This window comes from Polyodon spathula, chromosome 35 (assembly GCF_017654505.1).
Source record: "Polyodon spathula isolate WHYD16114869_AA chromosome 35, ASM1765450v1, whole genome shotgun sequence".
NCBI classification, from domain to species: Eukaryota; Metazoa; Chordata; class Actinopteri; order Acipenseriformes; family Polyodontidae; genus Polyodon; species Polyodon spathula.
The window spans coordinates 4,790,879-4,813,378 of record NC_054568.1 but is presented as its reverse complement, the minus strand read 5'-3'; the positions used below and the strand labels follow the sequence as shown (position 1 = coordinate 4,813,378).

The 22,500-nt window shown below is 42.2% G+C and overlaps 1 protein-coding gene across 2 annotated transcripts in view; it reads right to left on the bottom strand.

Moving 5' to 3' along the window:
• LOC121303862 (RNA-binding protein Nova-1-like) overlaps positions 1-22,500 on the bottom strand; it is a 28,222-nt gene that overhangs the window by 1,077 nt on the left and 4,645 nt on the right. For both annotated transcript variants that reach the window (XM_041234703.1, XM_041234704.1), the window contains 3 exons: positions 19,417-19,560; positions 8,699-8,865; positions 1-287 (listed from right to left, as the gene is read on the bottom strand). The exon at positions 1-287 is cut by the window's left edge and continues 1,077 nt beyond it. In XM_041234703.1, coding sequence (XP_041090637.1) covers positions 1-287; positions 8,699-8,865; positions 19,417-19,560 — 598 coding nt within the window. The remainder of the gene's footprint in view (positions 288-8,698; positions 8,866-19,416; positions 19,561-22,500) is intronic.

Sequence of the window (22,500 nt, the reverse complement as noted above, 5' to 3'; positions counted from 1 at the left end):
CCCGTTGGGTTGGAGTTGGCCACCGGGCCGGAGATGTTGGAGTAGCTGATGTTCAGGCAGCTGCTGCTCTGCGGGTCCTCCTGGATCTTCTGGACGATGATCTCCACGGCCTTGCGGTTCTGCTCAGGCTCGCCGCTGATGGTCACCACGCGCTCCTGAAGGTTGATGCCCTCGGGCTTCTGGGAAAGCTGCACCCAGGCGCCGGACTGCTCCATGATGGCCTTGACGGTGGCGCCGCCCTTCCCGATGATCAGGCCTGCCGTGCTGTTGGGGACAATCAGCTTCGCCTAGGGAGGGGAGACAAGGAAGGGGAAATAGGAGGAAAAAAATTAGATTCTGTTTAAAACAGGTTATGGATGGGCTTTATTTCATACGACAGTTTCGACCTGTTTTGCCCTGTTTTGTCTCTCTGCGCAAGTGCAGAGTGGGCAGGGGGCGTTCAAAGGACACGCTTGAATGGGACGAGGAAGGGTATTCGGTCCCAGGACTTTAGGATTCTCCAGTCAAGCTCAGAAGCAAGCTGAAAGCTAAGAGAAGACACATTTAGAGAGAAATGATAACTCGATATGGGAGCAACAAAACCCAAGACCACCCCGACAGCAAACACCATGAAGGAGAAGGGAAGTACAAACTCAATCACAATCACTCTCTTTAACTCAAATGCTAAATCTGGAATGCTGTCTCGCTAATTCAAGGCGTAGCATAGTGTCTACAATTATGTTCCTACAGACAATGCAATTATTTTTTGGAAAGGTTCACGCCCCAATTTGCACCCATTTTCTTTACCACAAATACATTTCAAAGGAAACTGAAAACAAAGGAGTGCATTAATCTTTAAAGCGATATTTTCCTGTCCCCTTTAATCGGCACGCCAGGTGGCTACCATCAAATAGGACTTAAAATATCCCCATTTACCCCTTTGTCTCACCCAGCTGCCTGACTACTGATCCCCTCTAGAGGTTACGTCTAATTTCACAGCCAACCAACTGAAACTGGGAATATAATCAGGGCAGATGCATCTGTATAAAAACACAGGCGTCTACTGTGGCTTAAAACAGGTGCGTTTCCACATTACAAAGAGAAAGAAAAAGAGAGAGTCGTTTTGAATTCAGACTGGGTTGTGAATCACTAGATAACACAAAGGGGCTTGCCATGAAAGAATCAGTTCCCATGGGGTGAGCGTTGCCATGGAGACAGAGCCACAGCATTCACGAGAGACTGAAAGAGACCAGGAGCAGTTCATGGGGGGGGGGGGGGGTTTAAAGAGACTAAGTGAAAGAGCGAAACTAATCTTCAGTTGCAATACCAGTACCATTCAAAAACACTATTTCTAGCTTATAGTTAACTGCCTGTTGCAATTGGTTTGTCATAATCAGATTTTTTGAGGGATCTACCAATTTCAGTACATGCTATCACATCCCATTTAAAAATACTATTATCCAAAAATACAACAGTTCCCTATAGTGCAGTATGTACTATAGAATATTATCGGAAGCTATCGGGTTATTGTACAGTGCTGTAGTATTTTTAAAACATAGGACAAGGCAGTTAAAATAGAGCATGGAGGTAAGTCAAACCAATCTACTGTAGCAACACCATTTCCACCATCATTATTATAAACAGTTAGGAGTCTTACACTGTATTACTGTTTTGGGTCGTCCCACTGACTGCATTTAGTTTAAACTACGAGACAAGGCACAGAGCTACAATTAAAAATGCTGACTCTCGTATGCGAAACCGATTTAACGTTAAGGATTTGTCCAAATGTATCTTGTAAAAATAAGTCACCCTGTGCTTGGAACATATGCCAAAAACAAGCTTTGTGTTTTGTAAGCTTTGTACAGGCCGTCTCTTATTTTAAAAGTCCAGTTTGGGAAGCCTTTTCTAATGCTCCCGGTCAACTGGAACCAGGTTTCAAGCCACTGTTCCTGAAAAAGTGTCTCTGTGTTCCCTTCAGATTTAGCTGAAATCTCTTCAAGCAATAACACCCTACACCAGCTGTCTCCAACCCCGGTCCTGGAGAGCCCCAATCCTACAGGTTTTACAGGTCCCTCTACATCATCAGGGGCTGAAAATCTGGAACGCATGTAAATCTTGACTAATTAAGCCAAGTGATGCAATGGAATAATGGAAATGAAAACCAGAAGACCTCTGAGACCCCTGCACTACACGTTACTAAGAAGATGGGTCACCAATTACTTATGAGAAGTCTCTGTCTATTAAATCTGTGAGGCAACCAAACTCGCTGGTCAATGAGACACTAGCCTTACAAGTATATACAGCTCTGGCCAAAAGTGTTGCATCGCCCTATAGAATTAACTACACTTGCGTCACAATGTCGAATGAAAGCTGCTGAATAGCGTAACATTAGCATATCGAATTGCACGCCGCTTTGTAGTTTTTCATATACCTAACGAAGAACTGATGAAAAAAAAAACAAATGCAACAATACTGTGTTACTAGCATTGCTTCCGGTAGACACTTGCGAGATCATTTTGTAGATTCTTTGATTACATGATGTTAAATAAAAGATCTAAATTATGTTCATATATATATATATATATATATATATATATATATATATATATATATATATATATATATATATATATATAATGTCTCAATCGTAAAATCTTAGTTTAGTCAAATTCTAAATTTTGAGCTGTTTCGGAAGTCCTGGGCTTCCCTTAAGATCTGTCTGGATAGTTGGGGCGTGAGGGAGGAGTCACAGAAAATTAACTTTACGATCAATCTAAGTGCAAGAGCCGGCGAACCAACACTCATGTATAATGTACCGTCCTCCAACACCCTCCAACAATAAACCCTGAATAAGTCTTTTGATTTGAGAATGTTACCGATGGCGTCTCTGCATATAAACTAAGTGAGAAACGTGGTCAAATGTGCGGAAATAGGACATGAATAAGAAGTGTTTTCATAAGATGCACATTCCAGCTGCATTAGTGACTAATTGTCCTGATTGAAAGCTTTGGAGACAGCAGCCCAGCACGGAAACACACACACTGAAGAGTTTCTGAGAGCTGACGTAGTCTCAAGGAGAAATAAAACGCAGAGGAAGATGCTGTCTCATCAGCTTGAGGGCACTGAGTCCTTGAAGAACAGAGAGGTTTTGCATCACCCTATAGAATTAACAAATGCTGCTTTATAAAGTCGAATGAAACCTGATGAATAAAGTTATCATATTGAATAACATTCCGCTTTGTAGTTTTCCCCATATGCTTAAAGAAAAATGTGGTATTTCATAATCTAATATGGAATACTGTATTACTATTATGGCTTCCGGTAGACTTTTGCGAAATCATTTTATAGTTTATTTGAATAATAAAAGATCTAAATTATGTTCATAGTTATTTTCTTTTAAATTATGTCTCAATCCTAAAATTATAGTTGATGCAAGACTTGGCCGTATCTGTACAGGTGTGTGTGTGTGTGTGTGTGTGTGTGTGTGTGTGTGTGTGTGTGTGTGTGTGTGTGTGTGTATGTGTGTGATGGAGTGAAAAACCCTCATTTGTAAATAGCATTTATTTTTCAGTTAGTTAGTTCTGTTTTGGACTCCAGGGAGGGGCTGGCAGGCTCCCCTACTCTGCTACATAGAGATATTTTGTGAGGAGACTGTTGCAGAAGGCAACTTCTGTATCTTTCATTATAACAGAAATCTTTTCTCACTGTGAGCAGACTTGAGGATGTCTTTTAAGAAGTCATTTTGTGCTGAATCTAAACACAAATAGCGAATTGTACCGAACACGCATATAATAAGATATATTATATTACCCTGCCCGGGTTTGTATTAGGATTACTGGAGAATAACTCCCATGATCCTCTGTGACATAACTGTGGTTTAATCTTTTAAAAAACAAAAATCACCAACCGCTGAATAACTTCACAAGTAGCAACAGCTGTTGGCTCTAGTTTCAGGCTCCAAATCCGAAGAAAAAAAAAAGGAGTAAACAATGAATTAACTTGCCATTCCCTCCTCTAGAGATAGCATCAATCTCCGTCACGGTTGGTCCTTATCGTGCCACACACTCAACACAACCCTGGGCTTTGTTTGCCCCCGAGCTGGCTCGAGTTCAAAAATCCAGCCCCTGGCTCCAAAGTGACCCCCCCGAGGCCTACTGTATTGGCAGCACTGGAGATACTAAATATAGCCGGGTCACTCGTAAAGAAGGGTGGGGTGGATTGAAATAGGGTGGCTGGAAACGCTGTTGTTTTGGAACGCGCCCTATCCTTTGTAGGTATTATTTATACAGGGGGGAAGTCTTATCTCAGAAAGCCATTTCCTCTAAACTGGCATCTCAAAGATGCATTGTTTAAAAAGGAAGGTATATATAAATACCTGCCATATTCTGCTGGTACACTCTGAGTCCACTGATCACTCTGGAAGGCTGAATTAATGTCGCCGATCGATTGGATGAATCCACCCAAAAATGCCCTGATAGCGATGAACGCTTTCAAGACTTTAATGCATCCATCCGCCATGCCAGAATTGTGTTTTACATGAAGTGAAACTGAATTCCCACACGCAATGTCTGTAACCGAATCCTTTGTGTCCTGCTAAGAGCTGAATTGACTGTTTCAGACCCCTAAGAAACGGTACATTGATCAGTTTCTATCAATACTGTTCAGTTTGGCAGCTGCCTGTGTAAACGACACATGCCAGAGGCCCGTTGGTGAACACAGGGGATCGGACCTTACAGGATCGGATAGAATAGGTTCTGCTATAGTAACAATAAACAGCGATCCAGTCTTTCTAGAGAGGCTGAGTTTGTCTGCAAGTTATCCTAGTGCTGTGAGGTTTTCCCTCTTGTCAGACAATACATTTCCTGAATTGCTTCCATTTGCTTTCTTCCAATCAATACCTGGTGCACTGGGCAAGGTGACTTCCAGATAGCTAATGGATGAGACTGTAAAAATAACCCCCCCCCCCCCCCCCCAAAAAAAAAAAAGAACAGCGTAAACTGTTACAGCTAGCCCCTAGGGAACGGGGGTGTCTTTTTTCAATTTCAGACATTCTATAAATTTTCCTGAGGTCACTTTTTATTCACAAGGCACTGCAGCCCCTGTTCCATTTTCAGCCTGGCTTTATAGATTAGTTTCTGTTTTAAGCGCACAAGTTTAATACAGGACCTGCTATTGGAAGCTGGGAACGCAGGTTAATTAAAGAGCAAATCCTCTGCAGTATTGTGCAAGGGGCAAAACTGGCAGTCAAGATTATAATTAGGGCTTGGATTTGTCCATTTGTATTATATGTCAAAATTGGTTACTTTCGGGGATACAACATAAACAGCACTCAAATACATACACAGGCGTACTGTGCCAACTGTGTAATCTGAACATGACGATCGGACCACCGCAATGCCTTCCATACTGCCAGCACTGCAAACATGACGATCGGACCACCGCAATGCCTTCCATACTGCCAGCACTGCAAACATGACGATCGGACCACTGCAATGCCTTTCATACTGCCAGCACTCTGCAAACATGACGATTGGACCACCGCAATGCCTTTCATACTGCCGGCACTGCAAACATGACGATCGGACCACCGCAATGCCTTCCATACTGCCAGCACTGCAAACATGACGATCGGACCACCGCAATGCCTTTCATACTGTCAGCACTGCAAACATGACGATCGGACCACCGCAATGCCTTTCATACTGCCAGCACTCTGCAAACATGACGATAGGACCAACGCAATGCCTTTCATACTGCCAGGCACTCTGCAAACATGACGATCGGACCACCGCAATGCCTTTCATACTGCCGGCACTGCAAACATGACGATCGGACCACCGCAATGCCTTCCATACTGCCAGCACTGCAAACATGACGATCGGACCACCGCAATGCCTTCCATACTGCCGGCACTCTGCAAACATGACGATCGGACCACCGCAATGCCTTCCATACTGCCGGCACTCTGCAAACATGACGATCGGACCACCGCAATGCCTTCCATACTGCCGGCACTCTGCAAACATGACGATCGGACCACCGCAACGCCTTCCATACTGCCGGCACTCTGCAAACATGACGATCGGACCACCGCAATGCCTTCCATACTGCCGGCACTCTGCAAACATGACGATCGGACCACCGCAATGCCTTCCATACTGCCGGCACTCTGCAAACATGACGATCGGACCACCGCAATGCCTTCCATACTGCCAGCACTCTGCAAACATGACGATCGGACCACCGCAATGCCTGCCATACTGCCGGCACTCTGCAAACATGACGATCGGACCACCGCAATGCCTTCCATACTGCCGGCACTCTGCAAACATGACGATCGGACCACCGCAATGCCTTCCATACTGCCAGCACTGCAAACATGACGATCGGACCACCGCAATGCCTTCCATACTGCCGGCACTCTGCAAACATGACGATCGGACCACCGCAATGCCTTCCATACTGCCGGCACTCTGCAAACATGACGATCGGACCACCGCAATGCCTGCCATACTGCCAGCACTCTGCAAACATGACGATCGGACCACCGCAATGCCTTCCATACTGCCAGCACTCTGCAAGCAATGTTTAATACAATTTTAAACTGCAATTATATTGGAAAAACTTTCGACATGACATATGGGTGAATGTATATACATTTAAATTGCATACCTTGCTGTACATGAAAAGTTTGAAGTAATTAAGGGGAACGGTTCTGAATATACAATTTTCATTAGCCAGACCGATCGAGTGGAACTTTTATTTTTTTTTTTTGATGACTACTTGCGTCAATGATTGATGATCTTTCCGGGGGGCAAATGTAATTTATCGTACATTTCCAGAGTCGTTTCCATAGAAACAAAAACCCAATTACAATTTCAAAAAGTTATGAGGAATATGTAAATGCGGTCGTTACAGGAAAAAAAAAAAAAAAAAGATAAAAAGAAAAATTTCAATTGTCAGCTGGTTTAAGAAGCTTAAGAGGTAGCACTGTTTATTCTGACGCACATCAACAAAATGTACAGCAGGAACCTCTTTTTCCACCTCAGCAATGCCTCCGGGGGTTCACAGTCCAGTTGAAATGAAGCCAGCTCCAGATTCCCAGATTACATTTATGAACCACTTCCTGTCGCAACCGGGAACAACAGGATGTGGGAAGCAGGTGTTCTGAGCTGAGGGTCAAAAGTCGTAGGAAGCAAGCGCTTAATGTACTGTCAAACAGGGAGCTCAGAACACAATGTTGGGGGACAGGGGAAGGGGGGATGGGGGGACAAAAGTTCTGATTTAGTAAAAAGGGACTTTAATTAACTACAGAGGGACACTAACTGCTCCAGGAATTTAAGTCTCTCGATGCCCAGGAGACAATAACACGAGTTACTTGACAGACGGCAGTGGTTTTTTTTTTTAAACATTTTCTACTCAAAACAATTTCAGTCTAACACAAGCGAGCCGTGGGCAGACACAAGCAATTTCAACTTTATGATCACGTCAAAAGATATTGTATTACCTAATGTGCGTGGCTTTTAAAGGTACAACGTAGATGGGTTTCAGCATTTTTGGTGGAGGGTTTCTGATTTTAGGTTTTGATTGAAACACTGCTACAAAAAAAAAAAAAAATTAGCCCAGCACTTCTGAAAATTGAGAGTTGACAAAAATGGAAAAGTGTGAAACAGTATTGTGCTACTATTATGGCTTCCAGCAGGCTGATACAATATCATTTTCTAAATTATGCTCATATAGTTTTTTTTTACTGTCTCAATCTCCTTATATTATAGTCAAAGCTGGCAGTCTAACATGTTTAGATGTGCCCTAATACATATCAATAGATGTCTTGCTTTTCTTAAAAAAAAATTTAAAAAAAAAACAATTAGAAAAAAAAGAAGAGAAAGGAAACCAAGACAATCTCAGTGAACCTCCTGGAAATTTATTAAAACGATAAACGATGCGTCAAACCCTCCGTGACATTTCTATTCACCAGAGAAGAAAAAAAATAAAAAATCTAAGTCATAAATCACCAGGCAGGACACTTGATTTGCGGGCAGAGTCTCGATCAATGAAGTTTAATCAGCTGCTGCCTGGCAGCAATGATCTCTTTGAGAGATGAGGAGTCAGACCATTCCATTATCTAATTGACCCCCTCACCCATGGGGACCCTAAACTACAGACGAGTCTCAAACGAGGGTTAGCTTGGTGTCACCCAGAGAGTGCTCACACTCCAGTAAGCACTAATTTTACATAAACGTGATGGTTGTAGCTGATAAAATAACTCAATAGCACAAGATTTCATTTTTTAAAATGTTTGCTGTAACAGCATTTGAGATCTACAGCTCTGGCCCAAAGTTTTGCATCACCCTATAGAATTAACTCATTTTGCTTCATAAAGTCAAATGAATCCTGCTGGATAATGTTATGCTAGAATATTGAATCACATGCTACTATACTTTGTAGTTTCCCCGAATATCCGAAATGAAAAACTGAAACCCCCAAAATCTAGGTGATGCTAAACTAAACAGCTGTATAAATATTATTAGGCTTGGTTCCAATCCTGACCTTTTACCTTTTGAAGTGTCATGGAATACAGAAGCCGGAAAGTGCGCTCTGATTGGCTGACGGATCCTGAGCGTTCCATAATAACTGTACACCCCACGCGTGTGGTTGTAACTGGTCGTATACTGAATCAGAAAGACAGAAGCAAAAAATCAAAGAGGGGGAGACTCACCTGTTTGATGCGGTCAGGGTTCACGGTGGTCTGTGGCTGCAGGATGCTGACCGGCTCACTCTTCTGGGCGCTCTGAGGCATTTCGCGCACCTTCTCTGCGATGAAGTTGTGGACGCCATTGAGAGCCTCCACCGTGCCTTGAATGAGACAGACTCGCTCCGTCGTGCCTGGGGAGGGGGGGGGGGGGGGAGTTGGGGGGAGAGAACAGGGCGCGTTTGTTATTCAGAGAGAAGCCTGGTTCATTCGGAAATACATCTGGGTAGCTCTTGTATTTGAATCAGAATCCATACCCTGAAATAAGGAGTTTCTTTTCCATAATCCTTTTTTTTTTTAAATCTTTTCCAACTATTTCTCAAACACAGTTTCTTTATTTATGTAAAATTCAAGTGACTAATTTTAATACATTTGAGCCCTTTTGAGCAAACATTTATTTGAAAGTCCCACTAATAAACTTTAAAATAAATGTTTGCGTTTAGGGGCACGCATCGGGTTTTAATAAGGATTTGGATTTGCTCATCCAAACTGCCAGTTTCTCTCGCGACATAATATTATGTTACAATATTTGTCTAACAATGTAACTGTGGGTCAACTATGTGAGCACTCACTGTGAACTGTATGCAGACCACTCAAGCAGACATTAAACTTTTAATGGCAACAGCTTAGGGCACTAAATTCTAAACGTTGCTGTTGGCCTATAAAGCTTGACTGGTTTGTGAAAAATCAATCAGCTTGCTCCCCTTTCTTTCTTCACCCTCCCTCCCCTCTGCTTCTCTTAATGTACTTTCCCTGAGCACTTCTGTGGCCAGCAGAGCCAAGCTATTAATATTGTGAAACTGAGGAGTCTCTCGCCTCCCGTTGGTTTGAAAGCTTTTAAAGCCAGTGACAGCTGCTGTCCCGGGAGCGATCTTGGGAGAAGGGAGCGACCGCGCTGTGGGTTAACGCAGAGCCCGGCGTTGTCTGGCATTGGGAAGGAGTTAGCCAGAACAACAGCTCTATAACCGCATGTGCAGATGAACCTGGCTCTTTCGCTTCGCTGTTAAGAAGCTGGCTTCTCAATTGCAGAATTGCAGTCCCAGGGAAAAGACTTGGTCTAGTTACACAATCAAAAGGGATGGTTCACATGCTATGCAGATTGTAATAATGTACAGGATTGTCACCGCACTGTCCCGAATATAATGGGAGCCAATGGGAACAGGCTCCTGATAATCAGCACCACTTTGGTTACTGTCACACTATTATCAATTGCATTTATCAGCATTATTTTGTCAAACAAACGCTGCCATGTGTAAAGTATGTTTACAGCTTACTTCATTTTTGTACAGGTACTGCATATGAAAAAATATATGCATTACAAAGCATAGCATAGACTGCAATAAACTGAGTTTCCTTTTGTAAATACACTGCCTGTACCCGGCTACAAAGATTCTCAATATGTTTAAACTGTCCCATTAAGAATTATTCTAGAATTATTGGCAGAATTTTTTGTACTGGCTTTGCCCTTGCCCTGACAGAGCGTAGTGACTCAGAGAACTCTGAGAGACGAGGCAGGAAAATGTCACATCCTGTCGGAGTTATGGAAAGTCTTGAAGTGCATTTTTGTGATTGATTTTAAGGGCTGATGAATTTGTTATCCACCTTCCCCTGTGGAATCTGTGACATCATCCCTGGTAGAGGGTTTGGGGTCCCCTTAAGCCACCAGCAGCAGAAGAATCACATTATTCAATTCTGACTGACAACACTTCATATCTTCCTAACGTTTTACCTCAGTCACAAGGCTGTTAAATGCATTTTCTCCACTAGCCAGCACAACCTGTCATAGTTTTGTGCACAACATTGATATTGCATTTAATTTCACTTTTTCATTTTGCATAAAATGTTCTCTCCACAAATGTGTTGTGTGTGTATGAGGCCCCATTTTCAATGTGTTTCAAAAGCAAAAGCTTTACTGTTTAATCCAGTCAATAATTAACTCCTATTTTATTTTTGCTGGTGGTAAAAACAGCTGTTGATTTGATAGAAACTGAAAACCAAAAAAGTTCCACAGTTCAAGTTTTCTTCAGCCTTCTGAACGTGTTTTTGTATCTTTATTGTGTAACAGGATTTAAAAAAAAAAAAAAAAAAAAAAAAAAAAAAAACAGCGGGCGAATTAACCCTTCAGACATGGTGACCTCATATGGGGACAGATAACAAAAAAAAACAAAACAAAAAAAACTCTCTTCTAGTCTCGCTTCCTGGCTGCAATCACTGCAAGTGTGAACCCTCTTCCTCTGGGATTTTCGTTTGCTGAGCCACTGAATTGAGGCTTTTGAGATAATCCGGTAACCATTAACCAGTCCCCCCCTGCAACGCGTCTACTTGACAAAGTGTTCTGCACCAGGGAAGCTGCAACAGGTCCTAAACCAAGTGATTCTAAACAAAAGGAAGAAAAAACATTGCACTAAAGAAACTTTAATAATAACTTCAAGACTCTCAAGCAGAAATCTAAGGTAAAAGTCACAATTCCGCTAGGGTCTTCTTCAGCACAAGCATGATGCTTGTGTACATGACAGTGTTTCTTTCTTAGAATTGTAGCTTAGAATACTGTAAGACTGAGTAACACAATACACAGAAACCCCCACTCTACTGTTTTTTTTTTTTTTTTAAAAAGGAGACCAACAAAGACTTGAAGGAAATAATGAATTCTTTCTAGTGATGTCAGTCAGCCAGACAAAGGCTCCCCCTTCCCCCCTTAAACAAACACAGTAGCAGCAGTGAGCTTCATTGAGTCTTGATTTCAAACGCTGAGATAATGCCATCACCAGGGCAACTGGGCCTTCTGCATGTAAACAGCTGAAAAGATGCTCTCTCTCTCTCTCTCTCTCTCTCTCTCTCTCTCTCTCTCTCTCTCTCTCTCTCTCTCTCTCTCTCTCTCTCTCTCTCTCGTTTAAAACCTCCAGCTCTACATTTACACTCTGTGTGTAGATGTGTCTCCTTCTCTCGTCTTCAGTCTATCGCCACTTAATTTCACACTGCGTCCTCTGGACCTAGTGCCAGTACTGCCCTTTGTCATTTCGTTCAAGACAATAATTACAAAAAGACACCTTCCAGTACCCCGTGGAGTCTTTGTCATGTTGTGGGTCGAGGCCCGATCTGATATTAAATAAGGTCCTAATAAAGTGGCCAGCCTCTGTTTGTAATTCAAAGCGCTCAGAGGCAGCTTCTCTCACAGTGGTTATCAAGCTGCTGTTTGCTTATCTTTGGGTCCATTCGAACAGAAAGGGCTACTGTTAACACCAGTCCTGTGTCGCTGGATTTGTGGTGCTGGCTAACTCAGAAAACTGAAACTGGTTTTGTGGGTTTGTTTGTTGCGTTCCTCGATTTCAAACTCGATCGATCGGGGGGGGGGGGATTTTCGACAGCAGTGTTAATGGCTGGTTTCATCTTTTAAAACTGTGTGTTTTTCCCACGAGGAGCTTTAGAAAGGTCAGGAACGCATTAAGCCACCTTCTTCCTCGCTTCACGATTAGAAAGCGGTACGCACTGGCTTTCCAAACAGCCTGAGTCTGTCTATTCAACCAAGGAGCAGATGTACCCTGCAGATTGACGCTTTTCAGCAAGTGGCCGATGGGCAGGGGCTCCCTTATATGAGGCTGGATATCAACGTTGTCAGCTGTTGACACTTTGAGGACGTCTGCCAATACTTCCACAAGAAATTCCAAGGGTATCAGCTAGCTATTTGAGACGATTAGGATCTATCAGCACTGTGTATCTCAGAGAATGTATTACTTGATCATCAAGCTGCCACCCCCAGCAGCCTAACTCTTACCCTCTGGATCATCTTCCCTCCCTTCCTTCCAGTCCCTCCTCAGTTCTAACCAGTAGAGCCACACTGCTTCCCTCCCTCCCAGTCCCTCCTCAGCTCTAACCACTAGTCACACTGCTTCCCTCCCTCCCAGTCCCTCATCAGCCACGCTCCCTGGCTCCCTCTTCTCTTGTACCACTGAGTCATGCAGACTCATGACTTCCCAGCTGACAAGGCTGCGCTAGGCAGGATGTTTTGGAATCCTGGCTCAGCCCCACCCCCTCCCAAGACACGTCGGGAGAGCAGAATGTGTGTGCTTTTATTTATTTATTTATTTTCAGAATAATGGATCTTTATTTAATCTCTCACCCCCCCCCCACAACAACCTTGGAGTAACAGAAGACCTCATGAACCAAAGGAGGAGGAGGAGAGAGAGCATAGGAGAGAGAGTGGAGCGAGGCCAAGACTATCTGCAGGAGAGGGTGAGCAGGCATAGCTGGTCCGAAAACACAGTCCTCCCCCAGCCTCTGCAACCCTGTCCTCTCAACAGCGATGCTATTTTTTTTTTTTTACTGACATTTCTGAATCTAACATGAAACACCACACTACTATTACGGCTTCCGGTAGAGTTTTGCGAGATGGTTTTCTAGCTTCTTTGATTACATGACGTTAAATGCAAGGTTTAAATTATGTAATTATATTTTAATTATGTCTCAGTCCTAAAACTCAGAGCCACTTTATGAAGTGGAGCACCAAGCTCTACAACCACAGTAAAAAGCATGGCTTCTGGACGTATATTGGCTGACAACAGCACTAGACATCCCCAGAGTCTGATTATTTTAAGAACACATGCTGAAGCAGCATGTCCTGCTAAGTTTCGTAACACGCAGAATCAGTTCTCTAGTTATGCTGTCTGAATACAATTCACATAGCGGACATCAGCCAATATTACAGTACTGTGTGTACAGCTATGGCCGGAGGTTTTGCACCACCTAGAATTTGAGACATAATTATCAAAATAAATATTAGATCTTTTACTTTACATCATGTAATCAAAAGAAACTCCAAAACGATATAGCAAAAGTCTACCGGAAGCCATAACAGTAGTACAGTATTTCATGTTAGATTTGTCACATTTTTGTGAAGTATATGGAAAACTACAAAGCGTTGTGTAATTCACTATGTTAACGTGACATTGTTCAGCAGGTTTCATTCGACTTTATGAAGCAAAATGAGTTCATTATGTAGGGTGATGCAAAACTGGGCCAGAGCTGTAGATCAAAAATAGAGATACTTAATCAGCTACAACCATCATGTTTGTGTAAAATTTGTGCTGACTTGAGTGTGAGAGCTCTCTGGGTGACACCAAGCTAGCCCTGTGTTTCAGGGGTCTAGTGCCAGTGGGTGCATGCCTCTCCATACTGATAGGGAGAGTTAATTAGCAGCCTCCCCCCCCGATCCTGGGGTAATGAAAGAGAGACACAGATTGTGTGTTGGAGGAGCCGCTCCGACAGCTGAGGGCTTTGTCAGTCTTCGGGGAAATTAATGGAAATAAACAGCTTTGGGATTAGAGGGGAGGCAGCTGTGGGCTGGGTCAAGCACTGAGGGACTGGGGGTTTGACTATTGCAAAACGATTCGTATCGATTGATCAGGACTCAGAGACTGGACAGAGAATTAGAAACACCTGCCTTGTAGATAGGGTGTAAGTGGGCAAGGCGTTTTCGTTAATGATCGCTGAGGTATTGGGCTGAAGGTCTGTAGTCTGTTCTCTAGACTCAAAAAGATGATCCTCACTTTATATCTTTTGAAACTTCCAGCTGTCTGCAAATGGAGGCACCCGCCAACCAAGCACCTACCATCAAACTGAATTCTGAAGGCAGGAAAGCTATAAGAAACTAAAATCAAGCAGACAAAGTGTACTTCATCGTGCTTGTACACCGATGAAGAACACTTCACACAAATGTTTGTTGACTTATATCATTTAGTTTTGCCTTCGAATTCTGATTGAGCGTTTTCAAAATTATATAGATATAGATAGAAGAAGGAAAAAAAAAAAACGATTGGCTTTTTTACTGTTGCTTGTAACAGCTTGTGTTTTCACATGTCATCGGACCATGCACTTGAAAATCACTAACCGAGGAAGCACTTTCCCGCAGACAAACGGTAAATCTTTCTGTGCAACCTGCCATTGCTGTCGCTTTAGACCCTGATGAAACCTTACGTGTGGCTGAGTTCTCGTTCAAAGTACCTCTGGGGCAATTACAGAAGCCGTTTGATAGGTCGAAAATCAAATTCTAAATGATATTGTTCCCTATTGTAAGAACTTAATGAACCACGGAAGCATGATACCTTATTTTGCTGTAGCTTTTAGGTCCCTTCACAGTAGCTGCTGTAACTGTTTATTACTGTGTGCAAGGTGTCATGGAAAACTGAGAAATCTCCAGTACAATCCCATTGCAGTCAAGCGTTGTGTTTTTAATTCTGCATTGTAGTTTCCAGATTGCTTCTCTGCATTCAGCCTCTTGCACAACAATCTGGTTTAACCCATGGCAAACTCAGTACTGGGCTGTCAGTTTTTTTCCCCCTATATAAAGCCATGGCAATTGAAAACATTTTTCAATGGAAAATATATTGATCATGTCCAAAACTTTTTTTCAGCTATTTTTCGATATTAAATGCATGAAAGGGTTAATCAGAAAATACATTAATCTTTCGTTGCTACTTTATCATCTTACAAATCAACATTTTTAATTAAGGTTATATTTTTATTATCAGGTTTTTTGGTGTGGCATAAATAAGTATTTAATTCCTACACAATTAACCATTTGCTAAAACTTTGTTTCATGTTAATACACAGTCAATAGCTATGCCATGCATGTCTGTGTCTATCATTAGACTGCCATCTGAGCTCATATTTTATGTGCACGTTGAGCATATTTATCTCATGTTTGGCACTAATTGATTGCTGGGCAAGAAATTGCAAGTCTTAAAGATAATGATTAAATATCCACTTCAGTTTCTTAACAACAGTACAATAATAACCTAGACAAGCTTTTAGTAAATCTTAAAATAAATAAATCTTAAAATAAAACTAACTGCAATAAAACCACCTCGAAATTACTTAATCTTTAACACTACAACAGTGTATAGTAAAAGCATTGTGGATAGCTTTAAGATTGATATTATTAGGTGGGCTGTCCATAACCCCCCACCCCCACCCCCTGCAGATGGTACACCCCCCTCCACAATGATGAGGTCACAATGTCAAAGACTCCATTGTCATTGAGAGTACAGGACCTCACCCCATTGTTTCACTAACTGTGCTCTTTCCTCTACCACTCAAATGCCCTGTATTAGTTCTATCAGAACTTTATAGATTTGCCATCAGAAGAGGGGGGTGGGGGTGGGGTGGGGCTTCTGTTATTAAAACGCTCGGACGGACGGACGCTGAAACGATCACTCGATTGTCTGATTGCTTCGAGGCACAGGCAGGGAGGAGCTTACATCAGGAAAACAAGAACCGCTGGGAAGAAAAAACAAACAAAAAAACACGGGAGACAACAAACACATTGCGTGGCTTGCAGCTGGAAAAGTCTTTGTTAGGTCCAGTGTTTAGGACCAAAAGAAAAAGCTTTGAGACAGTCCCCACACACAAATCAAGGACAGTACACTATACAAAAATGACTACTGTGCTACACTGCATTTATATATAGTTTTACTAGAAAGGCCATTTCAAACACTGTATAAAATTGGATAACACAGCATAGATACAAAAATAATTCTATTTGACTGTAATAGTCTATATCATGATACTGCACTGGCCCCTAATCATTTTTGCCAGTGCATTTTAAGCAGCGGTCATTCGTATATATTTAAATCCCAGCACTGACTTACGATGTGTTAAATGTTATGGCTGGAAGTATTTGTACAGTCGTGGGCAAATGTATGAGAACATTGGTTCTGTTTTGATTTGTTTTCAAAATCTTGGAACATTTTCAGAATAGGCAAATTAGTGATTGTTTACCTTTAACAGGCCACACGTGCAATTAATTTCAAACAGTAAGAGAAAAGGAACACTGAAACACACATGGTAAAATGCTTTAGACTTTTTAGAAGTTGTTTAAGATGCCTAATTAAAGCACAATGTTGTCTAACATTTTCACACACGAGTGCCTTCTAAATAATAATAATAATAACAATCTTTATATAGCGCCTTTCATAGTGGCGCACCATCACAAAGCGCTTTACAGGATACGAGACTAGGGTGTGTGAGCTGTGCATCAGCTGCAGAGTCACTCGCAACAACATCTCACCCGAAAGACGCAGCACAAGGAGGTTCAGTGACTTGCTCGGGGTCACACAGTGAGTCAGTGGCTGAGCTGGGATTTGAACCCGGGACCTGCCATTTCTTTAACCACTGGACCGATGACAAATCTTGAGGCGTTCAAATAAACTTGAATAATTCTCAAAAACCTTAAATCTGTTTAAGTGGATATAAAAAAATGTCAACCTTTGTCAAGGTTATTAATAAATAGATTGCTTTGGTATTTGACTGTGTTTATACGTCAGTTTGTTTTAGGAACAGCGTTTTTCATTATTACTCTAAAACCAATTATAATAATGCACCTCTCAGGGTGAGTGTAGAATAATTGGGCCCTGCATTGCAGTAGAGGCAGAGAGCGAAGGTATAGAAGAATATATTTTTCATCATCTCCAGAAGAGCTACTGCAGCTGTCACCCACACCCTCAATAATACCTGCTCTGTGAATCTATACTTAAAAATAGTGCTGTATCACCCTTTACTATGAAAGACTCAATGGTCAGTGTTGAATTTAGAAATGTGATCAGCTCAATGTCACAAAAGAGACTGCAAACCGAAGCTTTTTGGATAAAAGCAGATGCTTTTATCCAAAGTGACTTGCAGAGACTCGGGGGGGGGGGGGGGGGGGGTGAACTGTGCATCACAACCGCTGCTGCAGAGTCCCGTCCCCCCCCCTCAGAGTGCTGACGAGAACTTGGATTATACTACAGAGCAGTTTGGCTCTAGTTCATTAAAGAATGGTATAAGCACTTTGAACATAATGGCACCTGGTGCTTTGCTAACCTCGCAAGCTCCTTTTTGCAAAACATAAGCGTTACACTATAGATGTATCTTCTGAAATGTTATCAGTATATTACAAAACATGAAATCAGTCAGAAATACCACATTATATCTGCTGGGGGCCATGTTTTGCATGGGGGGCAGTTTACCATTTGATGCACCTAGAGATTAGACGTGTTACTGAGAGGTCTATCGAGGCTTTATGCCTCTTTAAAAGTTATCAGGGTGTGATGACTGAACACTAAACAAAATGACTCCAAACACCGATACAAAAGTTAACTTAATAAATTATCTTAAATTGTGAGTAACCTCGACTAGTACTTATAATCTTAGAGCTCAGTCTATTTTTTAAGTGTGGAATATGGAAAAAAAGGCATTCAGCTTTCTAGCCACATCGTCTTGGAATAAACATCAGGAATATCTGAAATTTACTGACTGGGCACATTTGAAGGAGTTCAAACAATAAATAGACAATCTCAACGGGACTTTCCTGATTAAATAAAGTAAAATATTCTCAGCCTAAACTGGAAGGGGAGTTTACCCTGCGTTATAAAAATCCATGTGTGAGGCACAGCAGTATTGGTACTGGAAAGTTGTGTGTTAGCAGAGAAATTTTGCTATATATCAAAATCTGAAAAAAAAAAAAAAAACACACCAACAACAACAAAACATTTTTTAGATCCACAAGTTCTACATAACATTACAGATTTTAATCTTTCGATCAAAAAGATTAAGGGGTAAGCAGCTTAGCACGGGGGGGGGGGGGGGGGGGGGGGGGGGGGGGGGGGGGGGGTAATGAATCAGTAATGTTTAGAATTCCCAAAGGCCTCAGGGCTGGGTATTAAATACCGAACCACGCAATCGCCCCACAGGATTAAGATAAAGCTTAAGGATTCTCCCATGATTCAGCGGGGGCGCCATTAGAGATCAAGGCAGCCCAGACATAACAAACACAAAATCAAAGTTGCGTCACTACAAACACCTGACTCCATTCTGAGGTGTTAGGGCTGTCCATCACAGTTTTCAGACCTCATTTTTTGGTCAGAAACAGTACAATTGCTCAATATATATATGGTAATAGCTGATCTATTGTTTTTTTGTACAATTAACATGTTTTGGTCAGAGGACAATAGAAGGAAAACACTTGTATATTGCATGTTTTAAGTGTTCAGTGGCTCCCTCTAATCATGTTGACAGTGCGCGAGAAATCCACTCTCAACTTGATTAGAGGTTGGCCACAGAATACTTATCAACATGCAATAAATAAAGTCATTGCTCAACACATAGATAATTGAGCTTTACCATCGCTGTGGGGGAAAACACCAAGAAATTGGCTTCAGTTTATTATTTTGCATTGAGACATCTGAAGGGCTGTATTTCCAGAATCAACTGTTACAATTAAACTTAACTTTTGCAGTTAACAAAATTAGAGTAAGTTATCATAATATATTAAAAAAGAAAACAGGTAGATGCCAGTTAAAAAAGCCCCAAATAATTACCCTGTCCTCAAGTGAGGACCATATAAACGTAGTTAGAGTGTTGAGGCGACAAGCTCAGGTGTGTCTCATTAAACTGCTAGTGAAACCAGGAATGGATCAAACTTGCTATGCAACAGGAGTCAATTATCTATCACTGTATAGAGACACAGAGACCAGCCCTGCTCACAATGATAGTGCAGGGAAGACAGCAGTTTCACCCATTCCAGGCTTTACTGCCAGCTTTGTTAACCCCAGTGTGTAGTGCTAACAAGCTCAGGTGTGTCTTGTGAAACTCATAGTAACACCAGAAAAGGATCCAAGTGCTATGCAGTGCTATGCAATGGGAGTCTCTCTTACCTGGGTAGAAGTCTTTGGATTTGGAGAGCTTGATGGTGGCTCCTGTCTCCTTCTGCAGCTGGACGATGGTCTGCCCCCCCTTGCCGATAATGGACCCGGCCGCGTAGCTTGGGATCAGCACTTTCAGGAAGTATTCACCCTCCTCTGGAGCATGGGAGAAACCAAGACAGAGTCAGGGGGGTGGGGGAGGTAATCAAAGCTGATGTAATGGGGGGGTGGGGGGGCTGGACATGAACAGGCGACCCAGCAATGCAAAACAACCGGGCTCATGGCTACAGAGCTTTTAACCTCCTCTCACCTCACTAACAGGGGACACAATCTGCAACGGCAATGTGTCCCACAGCACTGCCTGTTACCCAGAGAAATGCTTAGTTTCAGTAAAAGGGCTGCTGAATTAAATCTGAAGTCAATCAAACTTCCTGCGTAGGGTTGTCTCTTATTGCTGGAGAGATCTCGTGCAGTTTGCTCAAAGCTGAGCTGCTCAAAACAGAACGAACAGATAATAAGAGACGCCCTATTATTTATTACCATTTACAAAACACAGATCTTGTAATCAGGATCTACTAAAAAAATAAATAAATAAATCTTTAAAATTGTGACCTATGTTCTTTAAAAGGCATCTGCACACAGGATAAGTAGAACTGGAGCTTTCTCCTATACTGATAATTAGCTGAAGCTATGAACCAGTACAGTTGCTATACAGAATATGGAATCTTCAGACTAAAAAAAAAAAAAGCAAAACTTCTAGAAACCCGTTTTTTCATTTTTGGTTAAACATAGGAACGACAAATGGGTCAATAAATTCCCAGCTGGATTCATATTGAGCACAGAGAGTTTTGAGATCGGACACCCTTTCTAAAACAACATTTTTACAAAACACTTAGAATTCACAGAAACATGGAATACAGCCTCCTCCTACTTTAGGGGCATGGATTTTGATTAAAATATTACACCCAAGCTACTCAAATGTATTCTTTCATATCATTACTTATGTATGCATTTATTTAATTAAATGTTCATCCACTTTCTGATAGCACAGCTCGTCTGTGTGCTCAATGACTGATATTTGCGATTCGTTTATTGCAGGCTGATCAATTATTCATGTTATATTGATGAAAACAATAAAATTCCGACATTTAAAAACAGGATCTGGCAACGTTCAGATCATTCCAATAGAACCCAAGCAAAATGCTGGAGACATGGTTCCCAACACTGGTCCTGGGGACCCCCTGCATCTGCTGGTTTTCATTCCAACCCTGCTCTCAGTTACTTAACTAGACCCTTAATTGAGCTGATCATTTGCTTAATTAGACCTTTTTAATTGTTTGCAACTCTTAAACGGTTGCAGATTTCAAGTTAGCGAAGTGAAAAAAACAAAACAAAGCCAAAAAAAAAACAAACAAACAAGGAAATGGGGCATCGTTTATCAAAGGAGAAAGAAGAACGAGTAACAACCGCATCAGACTGTCAAGACATAACGGCCTACGGTAGGATCGGCCACATTCTTAGGTTTTTTTTTGTTTTGTTTTTTTTATATAGCGTCACGCTGAACGCGTTCTTCTGAAAATTAGCTTTCGAGCTTCAAAACCTAATTTCAAAGCCCTTTTATGATTTTTTTTTTTTTTTTTAATAATCCCTGATTGGTTACTCAAATACTATGTTGTTTTTGTTTTTTTTTCAGTCTGTGGTAAGGTGCTTGGACTGGAATTTGGGTGCCACCCTTCTGTTCTGATTGTCTGCCGTAAGATACATAAATCAAATCAAATCACATATTTATGCTTTACATTGCCTCTCTGTGCTTTACCATGCTTTGCACACTTTACTATACTATAGGACACTTTTATGAGGGCTGATCTATACAAATTGGGACATTCCAGCTCATGTGGTCCATTTTTACTTCTTACGTCACTAAAAAATAAATAAATAAATAAATCATGTTGGCAAGGACCAGGAAACATGCTTTGAAAAAAAAGACTTGGAAAAAATCAGACTTGGGCCGCCTCTACCCGTAGCATGAGCCTGGCAATGGCTTAAACAACGTGGGTATCTCTTGTGCCATCGCAGGGCGAGAGAAGCGAAGTGGGATTGTTCTGCATGCAGGAACCCAGCATTCCTTTGACATATGTGCAGTTGGAGAGTGCAGAGGGGAGGGATTGTGATCTCAGGAGTACTTTTTAATCTTTCGTTAAACCACTCAACTTGTCTTAATCTCATTGAACGCCGCCCTGAAACCCCGCCGCCCTCAACAGCTTTTCCTTTGAGTTCCTGGTAAATCTGGAGAGCGCACACCTGGCACAGTTGACTCGCTCCCTACCGCGCCACTATAGAGCCCACTGTTTAAATCAACACTGTACCAGACTGCAAAGGGGACTCCAATGAAAGAACTTAATGCTGCTCACAGTAACACCCCTCTCTGCTCTGTGCTGGTGGAGCTAGAAAGAGAGGCTCTTACACTCTTTAAACAGCCTCCCTCTGCTCTGTGCTGGTACAGCTGAGATGAGAGACTCTTATATTCTCTGAACAGCCTCCCTCTGCTCTGTGCTGGTGGAGCTGAGATGAGAGGCTCTTATACTTTCTGCACAGACTCCCTGCTCTGTGCTGGTGGAGCAGAGCAAGAGAAAGAGAAAGGGAGGCTCTTATTCTAGCGGAACAGCCTCCACCTGCTCTGTGCAGATGGTGCAGAGAAACTCCTAAAAATATATAATGCTACCCTTTTACCTCTGAATATATAGCTACAGCACTACACGGCTCTGTAAATACCAGCGTTTGAGGGGCGGTTGGAGTCTTTTCTATGACAGCAGGGCAGAAGAGCACAACACACAACAGGCCAGATTACCGAGGCTCTGTTTGGATACCAGAGGCATACAGAGCCAGGGTTCGGATAAGGTAGCTTCACTGTTTTGTTGTGCCGGTGGAGCTGACTCCCGTACTCAAGCTGGAGTGCCTGCAAACCAATCTGTAAGCCTGGTTTCTACAGCGAGCTGTTGGCAGCCTATGGAAACATCCTTTCTTATTCCCTCTGCTCTGCAGAATCCGCCAGACGTGAAGAACCAGCACTGAAGCAAAACATGTGCCTTTTCATAG